This window comes from Opisthorchis viverrini (assembly GCF_000715545.1).
Source record: "Opisthorchis viverrini unplaced genomic scaffold opera_v5_94, whole genome shotgun sequence".
NCBI lineage: Eukaryota > Metazoa > Platyhelminthes > Trematoda > Opisthorchiida > Opisthorchiidae > Opisthorchis > Opisthorchis viverrini.
The window spans coordinates 1,129,727-1,149,321 of NW_008751751.1; the positions used below are offsets into that span (position 1 = coordinate 1,129,727).

The following is a 19,595-nucleotide window of genomic DNA, read 5'->3' on the forward strand; positions in this document are numbered from 1 at the left end:
TCTGGCTTCTGGGTTCTCTTCAAGAGAGCAACACCTCTAGGGGATATGATGTTTTTGTACTACAAAAACAGCATAACAAATATTTGACTGTTATTAGTATTTTTGTTTTTGTTTAAACCTTACTGAAATGGATTCCGGTAACGTTAAATAGCTAAAAAAGGTCATCAGAAGGGACATGCACACTTAGTTACCGGACTGTGAACTTCGTGTGTTCATAGCATCGTTGGCTTCAGAATCAAACAGAAACAGACAAACATTGCAGAAGAGCAGCCTCGTTGCCTTGGCCGCGGTGACGTGAATTCTTGCAGGAAATAAGCCATGACAAATGCATACCCCTGGGAATGTCTAATGACGGAATGGTTTGGGTGTGCGACAGATGTCTGTCTTCACTGTGCGTATCTTGCGTTTCATTTTCTAGGTGGTATCTCTCAGCAGTCTTCGTGACGTCGACTGGGCCACGCAAACATGTACCCTTGGATGGTGTGTGACTGGCGTGTGGCCGGATGGTGGAGATGGGACGGACGTCAATGCATGTAATATCTATTCCAATTCTGCACTTCTTGCTACCGCAGACGACTTTGGCAAGGTCAAATTATTCCAGTATCCTGCCATCAGACCCAAGGTAAGTTTAGTGACTCCTTAGTCTCCACATTTTCGCCTTCACCGTAAATAGCTCCGCTCTCGAAGTTCGCAACCGTGAGGAACACTGGTGGGTTCGTTTGCTGTTTGTGGTAATCTTATCCCGAGCACGTCTATACGGCGTCCTCAAGCTTAGGTTCATCTGCAGACGGGTCGGCTGAGCCGCCCTGTTTTTATGGGAATGAAGAATCAGCAATGCAGTTGCACAGTTTTGTCGATTCCATGTACTGTGACCACAGACCGCTGTTCCCTCATCTTTGTTAAATCGGTTGGTTCAGGGAAATTAAACCGTTTCTTATCCATCCCAGTTTGGGCCGATGATTCTTAACCTGTCTCTCCCTTTTCGGCAAGGTGGAAAAGGTCAGTCCTCTCTCTAAGTCTTCCTAGTGCGAGACCAAATGTCTCAAGGTATGGAAAAACTATTTGTGAGGTTCGTACTGCTGATGAGAAGAATGAAACGGCTGTATAGTGCTTCTAGACTTTTCAGCGTTCATCGACTTCACTTACTGGACGAAATATCGAACTCAGTGAGGATGGCCAACACATCAAATACAGTGGGCGGAGATCTAACAGTCATTGGTCAGATGTACAGACTGTCAAGATCAAATTCTGCTGTGCGACGCGTCGAATGCCTTTATCGAACTGTACTTCCTCATCTCATTTCATGTAGCTTCATTCATGAGGTTACCACTTTTTTTGGACATCAGCAGGCTGCTTCTACACAGGTTGGTGGAGCTACGACTAACGGAGACTTGTTTCAACTTCCCAAGGCTTTTCAATCACAAGTTTTATTGATGAGCCTTGGAATGCCAAAGTGCACATCCTGACCAAACTTGTGGCATCAACAATAAAACAGATTAACTGATTGGTGGGCAAAGGTAGTAGAAATAGCGTGATGTGATAGGCTCTTTGAATGTCAAGTAAACCAAACCAACAACATATTTCAGTATGTTTCCTACAAATGTGAGGCCTTCAGTCTCTTGTCACCATCATCATCATCATCATCATCATCATCATCATCATCAAAGACAGCAACATCAGTGTTGCCACTGATGCTTCACTGCCGTACTTCAGTCCCTTGTACGTTTCCCGAATCGGAAACCGTTTATCGTTATTTTTTATTCGAATTAAAAAACGTCAATATTCAGCCATTGCTTGACTTTAGACCTGAAGTTGGTTTGGTTCCACATTGATGTCCATGAGAGTTCAGGTTTATTCTTATAGTTAGTCATGATCATGAAGTCTGGATCAAACTTTATACAGAATTCACTTCTTTTTCTATTTGCTTGTTGTGATTTCCGTCAATCGCGGTTGAAAATCTCGTTGTAAAATAGTCTTGAAATACTGTTTTGCTCATGTTTACTGGATTTTTAGATGGAAACTAGTTAAGATAAATCTCATTTGAAGTATCACCATTTCACTTTCTGGAATGTGCTCCCACTAATCCTACCACCACCGACATGTTTTCTTGAGGCGTTTTGGTTGGTGGTTACTCTATGAAAACAACCAGGGTTTTTGGTACTGTTGTGATCGTTGTTGATGCTGGATACAATGGTTGCCTATTATTCACCATCTGACAATGTTTTGTTGCATCTGTATCCCACGTAGCATACGTACGCTGAAAACCGCCGTCACTGTTGTGGGCATTTTTGCGGTGCTCTTTTACTCCGCTTTCATAATGTGTCTGTTGTCTAGTACACCTCACAGGTCAATGTGTGACTAGAAATAAACACTCGATTCTGGAGCTTCCTTTTTGACCTCTAGCACACAGATGGTACCGAATCCTGTTTTTAAACAGTCGAAAAACAGCTGAGTGGAAGGACATTCAAACTGACCAACCTAACCTCTAGCTCTGTTTTGTACCTAGACCGAGTACACAAATGTGAGCTGGCGAACGATTTTAACCCATAAAATTGAAATTCTGGATACGTACGGGTGTGTTAGGCTGGGAATCTTTAGTTGGAAGATTATAGTTGCAGCCTGTTTGTTCTGTTAGCTCCATAAGTGTGGAGCCGTACATACGGAATTTCTTCTGGAAAGTGCGTAATGAAAACATAAAAGGACTAGGGTCTGTGTGTATAAAATTAAATGCAATGATTGCACTAAGGTTTACATAGGACAAACTGCCAGGAAAGTGCACGCCAGAATTGGCGAGCATAAGGGAAGGATAAACAAACCTCCAAGGAATGCGGGTGAATAGCAAGAGCTGATCAAAGACTCAGCGGTGGTGGTACAGTCGTTAGACATAAGTCAATAGATCTGGAGAAAGTAGAAATCTTAAGGCAGAGATTGCGATTCACACCACAGCAGCTGATGGCCGAGGCGGTGGAAATCACCAAACATCACAGCGTGAATAAAATCGTGGTTGTAAAACTGAGCAGTGTATGGAGAGCGGTCTTAGATGAGCCGAGGTGACATGTGATGGTGTGGGGTTGTCAGTGTACGTAGAATAAGTGGGAAAAAAGGGCTGGGAATCTCAACCCGACCAAAGTTCATGGAATCCATCTCCTGTACAGAACTATGGTAGCACTAGCTCATCCACACAGACGGACAAAAATTGCAAACGGTGTTCAAGGGGAACCTTCACATGAAGCGAACTAGAATAACTAGACCCTAAACTGGATCCGAATCCACATAGGTTCTCCATCGGTCTTAACACTTGCTGACCCACCCAAACAAACAAATCCCTTAGCCGACACCTGACACCGATTTAGCCTGACTTAGCTGATTGGTTCTCCTTCCACCCTAAATCTCGACCAACTTTGTAACCTAGTCACCTGTCCGGATGAAGCTTTTGCGTCAAAGCGAAACGTTGCCCAACAATAAATCTACCGATGGTTCCTCAAACTTTTACAACAAGCTCTGTTTGTGTGGCCTAAAGTTTATTAGTCAGCTGACAGAGTGAGCTTGAGATGGCTCAATGGTTAAATTGCTGACAGCAAGATCCGTAGTTCTAACCCAACCTCAGCATATTGACTACTCCTGGTCAAATTGACAGTATTTAAGTCCTCGTGTTTCCTTCGAGTGGTATGGCAGCTTAGGCGATCTGACTCACCACCTGCTTCTTTGTTCCTTTTCTGTTTTCAGGCGGAGTTTCATGCCTACAATGGGCACTCTAGTCACGTGACAAATGTCGCTTTTCTATACGATGGATCCAGACTGATATCGACCGGTGGCAAGGATACTGCTGTGCTACAGTGGGAAGTGTGCGTCTGAGCAGCAGTCTTTAATTTTGGCTCTCTTTCATATGCACGCCTTATTTCATTTAGCTTCATTACGGTGTCGGATGAAATTGACACCAACCCAGCACAACCATGCATATTTGGGCGCACAACGAACGATTTTAGAATGAAAATTTTGTCCTTTTTCGCTAATTTTGTTTTTCTCGCTTTTTCCGTCGTCTCAGACACAATATTAGGGGACATATTTTCGTCTCGTTGGTCGTTGTCTTCGTCCCTACTGTTGTGGTCGCCGTCCATCTATCTTTTCACTACTTTTATTTTGTTCCTCTTTGTTTCATCAGCACAAATACACATGCATTCCTTTTATTGTTTTGACTTCCTCGTGACTTTGCATCAACTCAAAGAGAATATGAGAAACAAGAAAGAGCATTATTTCATCAGTTTGCTTTCTCTCTGCTAGGTTACGCCCTCCCACGTTGTGCATCTTTCTCGCGTATCCTTTTCCAATGTTTAATCGTGCTTCACCCTTTTTCTTTGTTCACTCACTGAATTACTTGGTACGGATTGTGTTACTAGAGTCTCTCGACGAACAAATACAGTCATGGGCAATGATCCAAGTGTTCATTACAGAAACCGAGATACTGTTCCCACCAATGACGATGGTGACAATGTGCGCATTTGTTGATCTGCCTTCCTGAGCTCTGTAGGATGTGATTTTGGTAGCATAGGCTCAAGAACGCTAGGTTTGTCAGTTTGATGCCTGGGTTTTCGGACTCAGATCATCATCATCATCAGAGACAGCAACATCAGTGTTGGCACGGATGCTTCACTGCCGTACCGGACTCAGAAATAAGCGAGATCTAACCAGCTGCTCGAGGCCGAACGGTTAATTGTTCAACCACTAACTGGAAGGTTGCGGGTTTGAAACACCCTGGATGTGTGCACTGCTGATGATTCCCAATGTGGATGAAACAGCTGTACATTGCTCGGTTTTTCAGCATAGGTTGACCTAGCTGACAGGACAGAAACTCATTTGAAAAATAAGACAGGCGTGATATGTTCAGGTTGAATTGCCGGTTGCACTGGATAGTCAGATGGGACTCTTTTTTCCCCGATTGACTACGAAACTAATGTATGCTGACAAGGAACTCTTCGGCGCACAACATAACCGAATGAGAACAAACGAGTCATTAGCCACTTAGTCTGCCGTACAGAGAGGCACTGTTTTAGTATTGATTAATCGTGTTGAATGAACCAACTTGTTCTATTACTGGAGTGAAACGTTGTTAACAAGGAGTCGATAGTATTTACATCGTTCGGCGGCGTACGTCGGCTAGCTTGCAGCATGAGAATCATCGGTGAAACAGAATAGTTAAAAGACCTAAATTCACACGGCACCTTTAGATGAGAAGTCGCCGCCTCTGGAGCCATTCATCACCAGATCATGTGACGTGAAGGACATGGTGAGAGAAGAGTGATGCTATATCCCGTCTGCATGTGAGTGAACACTACTGATCAGTCACTCGTAATCAAAGGAGACAATGCCTATCTGCACATCAATTTGACTTTGACGAGAGACTCAGCTGGATCCCATGTGTGCTGCAATTCTTACTCTGTCGAAGGGTTTTCAGCAAAATCATGAGTAGTGTGTTGAGTTTTTACAGTGTTCAAATAAATTTCAAATTATCTAGGGTGATAGCTGCTAGTCTGGAGATTGCGGAGTCTTTCCGTGGGTCCCACGAGGTCATCATGATCTGTCGTTTAGTGGCAGTCTCACAGTATAGTTACCGATAAATTGATTTATATAGTTTGAACCCCAGAATGTCGGGGTTTCAGTCGCTCGCTTCTTCATGAAGGATTCCCCCGTGTGTTAGTTCCACTAAGAATATTCCCGCACATCTGCATGATCAGCAAAATTCTGCAGGAAATCAAATTCCGTATAGATAAGTGTATTTTTCCAAGGAAAAGGTACTTGTTGCATTGTATTACAATTCAGTGTCACCGAGTACTTCCAGACGCAGTGCAAACATGCGCTTCTGACGTGGTTTAAGAGTTACGTGTGAGGTGCGCTCAACTGAATCTTTCGTTAATGATATTACTCGACTGAATTTGCTGCACAGTCTACTTTAGTTAGCACTCGAGGCATGGCTGAAAACTCTCCGACAGTCCACCACCGGTATTGTTAAATGGTCCGCGCTTGTTGACGATTGTGAACATGTACACACCAGTTTTCAGTTGTCACACTGAAATTCACGTAACTTCGGTTTGAAACGTTTTTCGGTAGAAACCTCTACCACACCGAGCATCTGGAAAGACTGACAATTCGGTTACTTAGACGTAGCGTAAGTAGTATGTAATTGGTGCTTATTTTATGCCTTGGAAGACCGCATTGGCCTAGACCGTCACGTTGATTACGATAAACACTCGAGGCTCACTTCGGCGAACGGGTGGAAAAATTGTAACTAAGCATGTTTCTAAACCGTAAGTTGTGGAGGATGCATTCCAAAATGGTACCGGCCGGCCTACATATTCGGAGGGATTGCTCAGCATCAGCCAAAATGCTGCGAAATTCCAAATAGATGCCAAAAGGAAACAAAGTTTTGACGGGATTATTCGAGCTAGTGTAACTTGGTGATATATTATACGAATTTCTACTATTGTATGAGTAAACATGCCCTAGACATTGAATACCCAGAGAAAAGAGCCATTTAGCACGAAAACGGGTTTGTAAGAGATGTGAGCATTCGATGTTGGAGGTGAAAAATGGCATTAGGTGAAATTTGGTAAAGTTTGAGGCATAGCGAATTGCGTGAAAGGTATGAGACCAGGCCAAATGGGAAAACAGACACTGACATCAGGCAAGGAGATCCGATTCATTGGATATAGGGTAGGATAGACATTCGCGCATTACCGCGGTAAGGCCGAGCCCACACCATTTATCCTGAGCACATAGATTTGTTTTGAAGAACAGGATACTCGTATTTTCCGCCGAGGGCAAGAGTGGTACTGTGACAGACAGTCTGGAACGGGTATCGTCTGCTAGTTCAATTTGATACAGCAAATATATGTGTTAAAGCAGTTTTTAGAACTGTATTGACCAATTCGCTTAGTGAATTGGGCACGTGTTGTGAGATGTGAACTAGCATGTGCCTTTCCGTTATACTCGTAGGTGCTTCCACACGGGCATTCATGGTTGTAAACCTAACTCGAGATGAACAGGATAGACACACTCTCCTTCACATTTGGCGCTGGTTTCCTTATCGTTCATTTCAGTAATTGGTGTGGTGACAGTAGAGAGTCGAATGAGACATCGCGAAGTCATATGAGCCCGAGTGATTTGGTTTCGACTTAACCTCTTGGGTCCGTTGGCTTGTACTGCTTTGGAGGTTCACTTAAGAGAAAAGTTGAATTAAATGCTTATTTTTAAGCTAAGATGTTGCTAGGTAGGACTCTTGTTCACGATATTCATTGAATTAATGTGTTTGAAAAAGTCCACCTTTTGCTTCGGTTGGTCTGACCGTTAAGGTATCGCAGAACTTTTCTTTGATACATGGTGTTTGCGAACTCTTCAATAGCTGACCAATGCTTTTGCTCTTTTGGGGTTCATTTCAAAGCACCACCTGAACATATGTTGGTTATTTTGGATGGTTTTAATTTATTTTAATTCTCCAACTTGCAGCTTCGTTCGAACTTTGCCCCTTAGAATCCTTATTTCAATGGATCAAACTAACAGTTGTTCACAGCCAATAAAATGTAATGTGATATACGACAAAAGAACTACTCATCCCCAGGTTCTGAGTTTTACTTATTCCATTCTTTAAACCACATACTACTACCCATATCACACAGAGTATATCTGGGTGCTTTGTGTAGTTACCGTATTCTATAATTGAAAAGAAACCGCTTGACCGCGTGCCTTGATCTCTTAACATACAGCCCCTAATTATAGGCTACTTAGCAGCGTCTGTTGTGTGAAATGAGTACCACAAACGGCATGGGAAGGCAAATTCTTTCGAATCGGTTAATTGCATGTCTGATATAAATGACGACGTTTGTAGCGCACGTTGTGTGCGGTGCTGAAAATGAGGAGGGAGAAGGTCCTCAGTTCCTTCGGGATTTGGAGGCGTCGTCAAACAGACCGAGGAATGCAAGATACGATGTGAGAGGCTGAGAAGTCTGCTTAATACCTGCACATCGTATCTATCAACTTACGCTCTAGGATAATGGCGAGTGGGTTCGGGTGTTAAATGTACCGACGCATTGTTATAACTTGACGGCAAATTGTGAATATGGCCCAATTCACTATGGCTCAGGCCGGCCTCGCCAGTTAGTCCCACAAGTGCTTGCTTACATGACCGATCAGGATTTCGACCGAAATAAGACTAACGGTTGTGTATGGTTATATTTACATAAACCAGAATCGAAGCTGTTTCTCAGATGCTTTACCTGAACCTTTATGATTGCCTCAACTAAGCGGCGCACAATCGATTTTTTTTAAATGTTAGGGTAGTCGGAATCGAATTGTCATCGAGTGGCCAAACAGTCTTCTTAACGTTTTTACTATTTGATGGTCGCCATACGGCAATTTCGGGAGAGATGACCCAAGTGGTTAGAGCGCGAAGTTACTGACCGGAAGGTTCGTGGTTCGAACCCGACCTCTGCCTCTCGACTTCCCTTGTCTAGGCTTGGGCAACCTGGCTGTATCCCAGCCCTCGTGCTTCCTTCGGGTAGCATGGCAGTTAGGCACCGGAAGGGTGCTACAGCTGAACGATATATACGGCAATTTCGCTTTGAACGTTTCGGTAACAATCAAGCTGGTATTATCAGTACGAAGCGGTGTAGCGGTGCGTCACAGGGTCATATGGTTGAGCGCTGCAGTGCCGAACGGTTACACGGCGCAACTAAACGATGCACTACATCACCCACGTGTCACAATTAAGCAGCCGGCGATTGCTGACGAGACGTTCGCGATCAAACTGCTAGGCCTAGCGAACAAGCCGAACATCAATCACAGTTTAGCTACCAACTTTGACTTGTCTGGGCATTATTTTTCATAAGTGTCGCCCCATGCAGTTCGAGGGATATGGAGAGCACATACAGCTGACCTACACAAAAAAACCATTGAATTCCGATCTGCCGTTATGAAACAAGGCGCACTGCACGAAATAAAAGCAATGGTGGCCAGGTTACCAGTGCTTATAAGCTGTGAATGTTCGTGAGTTAGTGCGGACGAGTACACTTCACTTATAATAAATTCGATAAACGTTTTGTTCTATATAAAGCATAGTTGATACCGGGGAGTGCGTTCTTTCGTAACATCTGCATAATTTATTGGTGCTCTCCAGCAAAAGTGAGAATAATAAATACCATGGAGCCACCAAAAAAGCTGACTTGAAGGTGGATCGGAATTTTCTTGAGTGCATTAGGTTTTTGTGACAACAGTATATGTTATCACGTCACACGGAATTAAAGATTTTTAATGATCTCATTTTATAAAAAGATCGATGGTTGTTCCAGAGAACTGGAACTCTAAGAATCCCACGAGCCCTGAGAAACTTATCTACAACCATCTGCCTTTTAGAAGTGACGTAGTTTCCAAAATGCTTACTCGTCATTTAACCACTTTTTTGGAACACACCGTCAATGCCGTAAACTGAAGGATCCACTGTTCAACGTTAACCACAGGAATGGACCACTGGTCTGTGATTCCCCTGTTCATCAAACGACTCGTAATACCGGCAGAATTCGTCAACGCATTACAGAATAATTGAGAACTGGTCGGTTATGTGACCTGTGCGACCAACGCTAGCCTGATCAATGTCGAGCTCTAGGTTCAGCGGGCGAAATTGTCCATAGGGGTTTAACGAGTTCCACCGAGTCATTTTGAGGTTGCGCGCCAAAAGGTGGTTGAAGCAACGGAGGCGATTGCTGTGCCATTATCGATTCATCGCCGAAAAAGGCACATGGTGGCTTTGGGACTGACATCGCATGGACGCTGTTTAGATAGACCAGCTGTCATGCTTCCGATACTTTTGTGATTTTGTTCCCTACAGCTTTATTTGCCAGAAAAGACGCCACCATATCTTCGCAAACTGGTATGTTCCGCCTTGGACGGGCAAATTACACAAATTAAAACACGCAAACAATCCATAGTCACTGAGAAAAACTAAACTTTTTTGGAGTTCTGTAACCATACTTGTACTAAAGGACACGGGTACAGACGTTATTCAGAGTCCAGTGCGCATTGAGAAGAGGAGAACTTGTTTTCATTTATACCACTGATTCCCACATATTGTACTAAAGGACACGGGTACCGACGTTATTCAGAGTCCAGTGCACATTGAGAAGAGGAGAACCCGTTTTCATTTATACCACTGATTCCCACATACAGAGTGGCGCAGAAAATCACAAGCTAATAGAACTCAGACGATTCAGGCTCGTTTTCATGTTTGCGGATAAGCAGCTGCTTCAAAGCACAAGTTCCGGAAATTTTCGGAAAATGCGTCATGAGAAAGGTGAAGTTTGTCCTACCGAGCACTCGCCATATGACAACAATCTAAATTCTAGTGAATGGCAAGACTATTTAGCGAATCAGTTATAGATTTTTACACAGGACCGGCTGATAGCTTAACAATATACCTTGAACATAACCGGATATCGTTGTCTGGTCCTAAAAAGCTCAGTCAGGCGTAGCCTTTTGTTTGTGACAGATCCCATCAGCACTCAGCTGACGAATCCTAAAAAGGAAGAAAATATCCCGTGGGATCGAGACTACTGGGGTCCGACCACGAATTCTTCAGCAATCCCTTATACCGTTGATGAAACACTCTTGGGGTTCTGTTCTAAGTAATATAGGTAATTTTCCCGAACATTATCATCGGAAATTCGGGTCAAGTAGGTAGCTCAATAAATGCTAAGGTGAAAGAAATCCCAACGAGAGGAAAACCTGTTGTCGACTGAACCAAATAGGATTGATGGGAATCCGTGAGCGCACGTACCTGATGAGATTCAACTAGGCGAAACAGTCAAACAGCTGACCAATCCAAGGTACTCGTGTCAAGGAACGGAAAATGTAGAATGAATGCATACCCGCTTGAAAACTGCAAATCAATAAGCGAAATCTATCGTTATGTATACCAATATATTGACTAGGAAGCCCAAGCGCTTCCGGCTCAACCAGCTCAAGGACACGCAGCTCAAGTTGTTGGTCTTTGTTCAAGGTCTGACATCCTCAGCTAAAACGAGTATCCAAACTCTCGTACATGTAAATTTGGACAGGGTGTTGCAGAACAGTTTAAATTTCAATCAATGAGCAGCAGTCTTTCAAGAAGCAAAACATTTTGCTTCGTTAATCTTGTTGGCCTCACACACTTGCAAAGTTCACATGCCGCGCAGTTGCACTGTGGTCAATGTCATTTTGTCAGATTTTCCCGTTGTAACAACCAAGTCACACATATTCAGAATGCACCTAGCACTCCCCGAATCCGCGAACAAAATGTGACATCAACGTCGTCCTTGATTCGAATAAAAACGCAGAAAACATGGGAGCGTGTCACGTCGTATTCGTTGGCAATGTTCCTTTTTGACTGCTGGTGTATATCTTTGCACAATACAATCGCTTTTTGTTCTGTGTGAACCTGTCCGAGAAAACCACCATATAAAACAAGAACCTAAATCACTCAGGTTGCTGCCTGCGGCGAAATATTTCAATTGTTGAGCTGAAACACCAGCTGAGTCCCTTCAACAATTTTTAGATAGGCGTTTGCAACACTCACTTTAATCCACTCGAAAATGCCTGAACTAGGAGACTGACTTTATAGAATGTAGAGGTCAACAGCATTGGGGACACAACGAAATAAAACAGTGATAGGCGAATTATGATTATCGATGTGTCATCGTCAGTTCACAAAAATGATTCATAACTTGATAGATTTCAAGCTCGGGGCGAGAAGGCTCAGTGGTTAGAGCGCGAATTTACTGACCGGAAGGCCCGTATTCGAATCCGACCTCTGCCTCTCGACATCACCTTTTTAGGCTTGGGCAACCTAGCTGTATCCCAGCCCTCATGCTTCCTTCGGATGGTATGGAAGCTAGGCACCGAAGGGTGTTACAGCTGAACGGTTGTTTTGCATTTCCAGCTCAGGCACTCTAGTATTTACCAGAATGAAAGAGAACTTGTAATGTACGTAATGTAACGTACATTAAGGTTTTGTCCTAAGATTCGCTGGACCGGAGGAAGTGATGTCGCACTGGGTGCCTTCTGTTTTGGGTGCTAATAACTGTTCTTTTGTGCCGACTCTCCAACTCAACTAAGCGAAACACTCGAACTGTTTCAGTACCCTTTGCGAAGCATAAGGACAAATTTCCCAAAAGATAAATTCTCGAAAGTACTTTGTGAGTGATGCACGCGAATTGTTTCACAGAATTCCGGAATGGGCTTTTTCCGTTTTGGGCAGCTGGAAGTAACCATTTTTGTCTTCCAGTCTCAGGTAACTTGTTCAGACAGTGATCTTGAGAAACAGTGACTTTCACCTTCCGGAACCAGGCGATTTCCTTCTCATGCACTACAGGACAAAACGAGCTTGCAACTCATTCTGAGTCCATTTCCACTTTCCCTCCGGGTATATGAATAACGAGACATTCAAACGCCGTCTTATCAGTGCATGCAACCTGAGCTTGGTCTTCAGAATATCGGAAAGCTTTTGAAGAAATCAGGAATCTTCTACTCCCCGACGTCTTGTTACTATGACAGGTAGTTTCGCTGCAGATATCTTGTGAGATGGTATCGGACGGTAGTTGTTAACCTTTTGCACAAAAACAATTGTTCCACAACACACAGCCTACAGGTTCCAAGTTTGGGCTAAAACAAAATGGCATGCAATTTTAGCAGCGGCCCGAAGGAACCTGATATTTTGGACATGCAAACACACTGTCGAGATTGACAGCTGAGTTTAATGCACAATCAGATGTCAGAGTTACCTTTCACATGTCAAACCCTAGGGTTACTGGAGGCCTGAAGAGATGATGTAGCCAAAGATTTGAAATTACAGTGTATCATAAAATACGTCGATGTTGTTTGTTTTAGGCGAACGTTGACAGCTTTCCTGAACACTTCCAAAAGCGAAAGTCTGATAAGGGTACAATGTTATAAGATCTGATGGCAATTGTAGATCTGTTAGAGGAAGTTCTAAAACAGTTTCTAAGTAAAAAGTCAAGAATGAACGAAACAAGGTATAGATAAGTCCGTTTGCACATCACCGTGCCATGGCTTGGGAGCTTGTGAACTATAACTCTGGCCAGATTCAAGCAACTGATGGTCCCGTACGCAGTGCTTCTAGCAGGACCAATAGTGAAGTCAGCTACCCTGCTAATATCAAGACGGCGCAAAACATATAGCCCAAAAGCGCAACTTCAAAAACAACCTCCGCCTCTTCTTTAAACTGTCACTTTCTGAATTCAGTGTTTCGGAAACGATAGCCGGTGAGAATGGTCCTCAGTTCACGTCAGTAAAATTTCCCTAATTTCATGCTCCCTACTCAGCATGATCGAGGTCAATCATGTCACTCTCAGGTAAGCAGACAGCTAGGACACCTTGGAGACATGTGTGAAAATGAATGCTGTGGATGCTTGAGGGAAGACGGAAGTCTATCGAGTTTTTGGACACGTTTTGACGCGCTTATCGGTCAGCACCGAAAGTGACATCCGCAAACCAGTGCTCACTGCAGGAAGTGCTTCCTGGCCGAAGAATGATAACAGCACTGAATGACCTGATTCTCCACTCAACCAGAGAAGAGCATCACAGTAAAGGAAAACTCAAGTTGACATCATGGTACAAGGGCGTGGGTATCCTATATCGGCGTGATGGCGTACACTACTGATGAGGTATGAGAGTAGTCTGTTGTCGTGCCGAATCTCTCTCCGTGTTTAAGGGAAGGTGAAGTTTATTACGGAATTTGTGGGACGGCCTTATAGTGCTCGCTTATAAATGTGCAATGATCAATGAATAATCATGAAGGTTCAAGAGGACGCGGGAGAATGTTCAGTCTTTAGTAACTACGTGCATATGATACGTTTACTTTCCTGTCCCATAGCTTGCAACTGAGTAGTTAGTGTTCGCTAATAGACAAATTCGCGGTGAAGGGATTCCCGCCTTTCACCAGTAATGGAATGAGTGCTTATAGTCTCTGGTCGGCACCGAAGTTGAGTTCCAGTTATTGCAAATTGCTGCCTGAGAAGCTTACTCTATAAAAGTCAGGTAACAAATGGTAGAAATATGTCACACCACCCACACCATTTCAAGTTACACGAATGTCTTTCAAGGACACAACAATGTGAGATTTTACTTTGTGTTGTGTTGGGTGCNAGCGGTTCATCAAACTACAAAACAGGAGTGCCGAAAAAAACGTCCTTTGGCTTGCGAGAACAGATATTCGGCCAATGATACAGTTCCAACGTGTCTATCCTCAAAGTAGATCTTATTATTAGTGACTTCTTTTGTGGAGCCAGACAAGCTGGATAGTGGCTGTCACGTCTTAAAGTGCAGAGGGTATGCTAGTGCCCATGTGTACACTAGTGTGTTTGTACACCCTCAAGCACTAATCGTGTCAGTGGGCGAATTTATCCGTCAAGCAATATTAGATGTCATTTCATCTGGCCTTCAAGAAACATGCTTTATCCTGTTGATTCACGTCTGCATCCAGTTTCAGTCCGATTCAGTGTTTTCGTCTCCGCTTCGAAAAAGGACTCGATTTCGCAGTAATCTATCAGTTGCAGCACATTTCTTGAAAGCATTCCTCAAGGAAAATGTAGATATCGATATTGACAGTCATTTGTAAACTTCCGGATGTAGTGTGTATCAGCACTGTTTATATGAAAAAACATTGCTTTGCTGGTGATAAGGCACAGAATTTTAAATACTTTGTGCCAAACCGTGGTGGCTCTATTTGAATTTCACAGACTGCTAGCGTATTATGCTTTATCGTGAGGGTTACTTCCTTTCCACAATAATAAAAAATGCTTACGTTAACTCAAGCGATTCAGTTATATTTAGACCACTTTGATGTTTATAGAGGAGAAGTAGGGTTACTTTGTGGGCACATGGCGTTGAAGGTACATTTTTGCCATTTAATCCCACACCAGACCCAGTATGACGGTCACTTCGTGCCTGATGTGCGAGTCTTGACTGTGCTAGCGCACACTGCGCCTTGAAGAGCATTCACCATTGTTTGTCCTTTCTTTGGTTGTTGGTCTTTAGACGCGTGTTCCCATACCAAAATCTTTACATACTTTGGGATTCACCTCATCAGACTGGCACTGCTCTTGGCATGATCTCGAATGAGACGTTTCTCTCTTTTCTCCCATATTCTCCTGTTACTCTTTCGCATTCATCGCTTGCACTCACTTTTTATGTTTGTGACCATGCTCTTCAAAAATAAATGATAATAGTTATTCACACTACACCAGAGGGTAACTTTACTTGCCCTTGTTCAAGCCAACATCTGCGGGATCAACGCGTTACCGAATGCAATCAGAGTCTTCAAAAAAAATGATAATAGTTATTCACACTACACCAGAGGGTAACTTTACTTGCCCTTGTTCAAGCCAACATCTGCGGGATCAACGCGTTACCGAATGCAATCAGAGTTCACAAAACACAGTAACTGTAAGTGTAGAAGCTAGGTGGTTGGCCGCAATTATAAACTGCTTGTACGTAAGACGAAATAAATCCTACGGAGCAGCGAAATCGGTGAGCTCGTTTATCACTGTCGGTTTGCTTCTGATTACTAACTCTGGAAAAACAATCCAGTCGTCGGAAAACGATAGGTAAGGCAGGTCGTAATTCACCGGACTTTACTGTTAGTGCGTAGGATAACGACAGTATGGAGGAAGTACAGATTCACCTGTCTGTCTGTTTAGCCATAATCCTACTGCTTTATTATTCAGGCAATGTCACCGTGGGCGACACAGACAGGATATGAACAAAGGATGAAATCATCGTCCTCAGAAACTAACTATATAGTCAAGACTGAATGGGGACATGAATTGGATCTGGTAAACTGAAGGTCGTAAATAAATCAGACCGAAACAAGTCATGGTGATGACTAATGTGATTCCAGCTTGCCTCAACATCGAGTTTCACAATATTAGGTGCTGGTGCTTGAATAGAAGCGAGCAGAGTTTCTGAACAAACTTCACATGAAGGAGGAACTTCAGTGCTCAGATATGTATTCTTACCTTGATTGTTTTGATCATAAACTGAATCAAATCGATCCCTTAAATATGGAGTCAAAGGCCGGAGTTCCTTTGTGCTTTTTCAGCCCACCAAAACCCTTGGCGGTTGAAGCTTTCATGCTGATGGGGTTAAAGTTTTTGTGGATTTTGTCGGAACTATTAACCGCAAGTATACATAGCCCACTACTGGTACGTAAGTGTAGTTTTATGGCACTTCCGTTGTCGATTGGCAGCGATATCGGGTCAAGCACTGCTCCAAATCCTCCAGAAGAGCTTCACTGTAATTTTGTTCATTGAACGGTGCCGTCAAAGCGTCTTTGGATTGGAAATTTCTTGTTGTTATGTGTTGTCAAAATGCATATGACAGGACCAACCAGGTTAAGGAACCTCGGCGAGTGTAAGCCTTCTGAGAGCGTTCCAAATTTAACTCCCAACTAACTTTGACATTACGACATCAACAAGTAGTAAATTTTGTGGATGTTTGAAGGGCTCATACAATTTGCATTCATATAATTCCTGTTTGAAATGTTGTCCTTCTACCCTAACTCAAGTATTCTAATGAATTCACACCAACTATACGAAGCATTGAATTCGAGTTCACTTCTGATCAGAGCGAATCAGTAGCGTATAACCGTACGGAGGTTTGAGCTCCGGACGTCTGAACTATACGAACATTGAATTCGAGTTCAACTCCGAACAGAGCGAATCAGTAGCGTATATCCTTAACCGTACGGAGGTTTGAGCTCCGGACGTCTGACCTGCGAGACAGGCGTGTGGTTACTACATCACCAGTGCACGCCGGATACACCTGAATTGTCGCATCTGAAAAGGTGAGCGAGCTCATACTTGCGCCACCACATAATAGTCGTAAACTGCCCAGCAGATTCCAAACTTCCGTGGTAATTCTTGAAAGGTTGGCAATCCGATCGACACAACCAGAACGGATGATGGGTCATCGTTCGAGGCATTCAGCTAACCAGATCGCCAAAAATTGAATACGTCCGCCTGTTCGTGGAAGTCAAGTGTTTCTTCGCTCTTGTGTGGAGTCACGGGAACGATGAAGTCAGGACAGAAGGTGTACCGTTCAAATGAGGGTTCAAGCGAATAGTGTGAATGCAAAGTGAAATCCCCCGAGACAGTCATTTTGGACACTTAATGAACACACCCTACTATGTCGTTGAGACTGTAACTTAAACATACTAGTCCGCCAGTGTGACAAGATCACAGGATGTTTCCCGAGAACTAAAATACTCTGCTAGAAATAGCTTCAAATGCTGCTCAGAAATGGAGGTCACCTTCAGTTAAATACCACAGGCTGGGTGGCCTACGTGGATTGTTTGACGCATAGTGCAAAGTCTACTGTCGAGTGTCGAATTTACCCGCATTCACTCAACATTCATGTTCCAACTTGAAAATTTGAACAGACGAGTTGAAATCAAATTGTGAGTGACAAGTAATATTGCGCAGCATAGGACCAAAGTTATTTCACACGCCCAACATTTTCGTTGACAAATCTTAAAAAAAGAAAACTGAAATTTAAGACAGCGTTTAGCAGCAGTGCCTATGTGACTGAACATTCTACATTCTCAGAACTGATAATCAGGTTATAAAAACTGCTATCCACTTAAGTAATTAGATGTATAGCTGTGGACAGAATGAGGGGGAACGCGGATCAAACTTTAGGGGACAACCGAGAACTTCTGTTACCCTCCTAAAACAACCCAGCTCATAAAGCGAGTTGATGTCAACGGGAAAATCAGCTGAAACTCAACTGAGTCTCTCGTTTTTCTAAGTGGAAGCTTCTCCTAAGTCTAGCGTTAGCCGCAACTTTATCCCTACATAAGAACAACTTGGTGTTGGGACATTCGGCTGACGGACGTTCAGGGACTGAACCTACCTGATGGATCCCAAAAAAGGCCGACACTGTTAGTATACAGTCGAAAGCCTCCATTCATGTGAATAAACCCAGCTTACAATTATACATTTTGCATGTACTGGGGCGTATTTTGTGCCCTGGTTCACGTCTTTGCGCATTGTAACTTCAAGTTCTTGTGGAGTTTTTTGTCACCTGTAAAAAATCGAGTAAAAAGTGTGGATTTCATGGAGGGCAAACATTCTGGACTGACGAATGCGTATAGAATTCATGTGGTGACTTCACGTGAGAAAATCATTGACTGACTGGATTGCTTGAATTGTGCCTGCGTTGATCTACTTGTGTCGTCACAACTTGATAGAGGGTTGTAGTATTTAACAAGAGATTGGTAACGCGTTCTTCTTGCTTTTTATGTCATGTCTTGTTTCCCATAATGCCAGACTACAAGTGTGAAATCTCAGAGTATCCCGCTTCCTCAAAGAACTCGTCTGCTTGCTATCTCTTCCCTTTAAACCACATAAACAAGTTGTTTGGTTTTTTGGACGTCAAGTATGTACCTCCAGCCCCTGTGTAGTTTCAAAACAGGTTATTATAAACAGTTTGGTAGTCGCCTAACATAAACATCAAACCATCAGCTAAACAAACCAGTTGAGTTTCTCTGGTTTGATGAAAACCGTTTCAGAGCGCGCGCAAATATTCTGTTTATCTCCTGTAAATTGGCCAGAATGTAAGAATTAAATTACTGATAACAAAACTTTTGTCAAAGCGGTCCGCTTTCCCCGAGTTTATCCAGCTAATTTTATGGGATTTAGCCCGCATCTTGTGACCTAATACTGGCCATCCCACAACTCATCTGTCGTATAAGAATAAGCCACAATTTGTCCTGAAAGGATACATAAACAATAAAGTTTTATTGTTAAATAGACCCGGCAAAACACAAAGGTGCTCCGATAGTCTAATTGATGGCCCGAAAGTCTGGTCTAGAATGAATGAGCGCTTAATATCAGGCTAAAACACGTTTGTTAACCGCTAAGAATAGGACAAATTGAACTTGATGTCAATCAATATTACGGCAATTCCACCGTCGGCATCCTTAAATAAATGGTTTACGCGAAATTTGGAGGAATATAAGCAATGAATGTATAGATATGCATACATGTACGAGTGTATATATACATATATGTTTACTACACATGTACATACGTATGCACTCATATTCGTAAACACATACATGATAATGTTAAAGGGTCATGACCAAACACCTACCCCCAGTAACTTAGAAGATTCGCAAGTGTATGGACAACTGTCAGCTTATTAAAACATCAAACGAATCGACGCATTGATCAACATCACAGTGAGTGGTGTCTTCAAACCTGTGACGCTCTATTCCCCACCTACATTTTGACGTCTGAGCCTTCCTTTCTGGATGAGGGAAATAAAATCGGTTGAAAAAACACATTTATTAGACTGTTCGTCTCAGGCGTGATTCACGTGATGGACCTTTTGTTTCAACCCAATTTTCGAAAAGTTACACGTAATCCAAATTGCCCGATCACTGAAGTGCCTAAAAAACGGAAGAATTTGCAAAATGTCAATTACAACAAGTATAAAAATTTCAGTTGTAACATTTAAAAAGGGTAATGTGGGGCAAGGCAGCAAAGCACCAGAGT

The 19,595-nt window shown here is 43.0% G+C and overlaps 2 protein-coding genes across 2 annotated transcripts in view; both read left to right on the top strand.

The window, feature by feature from the left end:
- The window catches only part of T265_05203 (hypothetical protein), a gene marked incomplete at both ends in the record, with an annotated part of 77,059 nt that extends 72,778 nt beyond the window's left edge, over positions 1-4,281 (top strand). Inside the window, 4 exons of the mRNA XM_009170147.1 lie at positions 419-622; positions 3,727-3,845; positions 3,909-4,075; positions 4,163-4,281. Coding sequence (XP_009168411.1) covers positions 419-622; positions 3,727-3,845; positions 3,909-4,075; positions 4,163-4,281 — 609 coding nt within the window. The remainder of the gene's footprint in view (positions 1-418; positions 623-3,726; positions 3,846-3,908; positions 4,076-4,162) is intronic.
- Positions 4,282-4,429: 148 nt separating this feature from the next.
- On the top strand, positions 4,430-11,938 carry T265_13715 (hypothetical protein; the record flags this gene model as incomplete). The annotated part of the gene is given in 4 exon segments (XM_009170165.1): positions 4,430-4,491; positions 8,327-8,429; positions 8,437-8,665; positions 11,760-11,938. Coding segments are annotated over 4 exon segments (573 nt in total).
- Between the last annotated feature and the right edge of the window lie 7,657 nt (positions 11,939-19,595).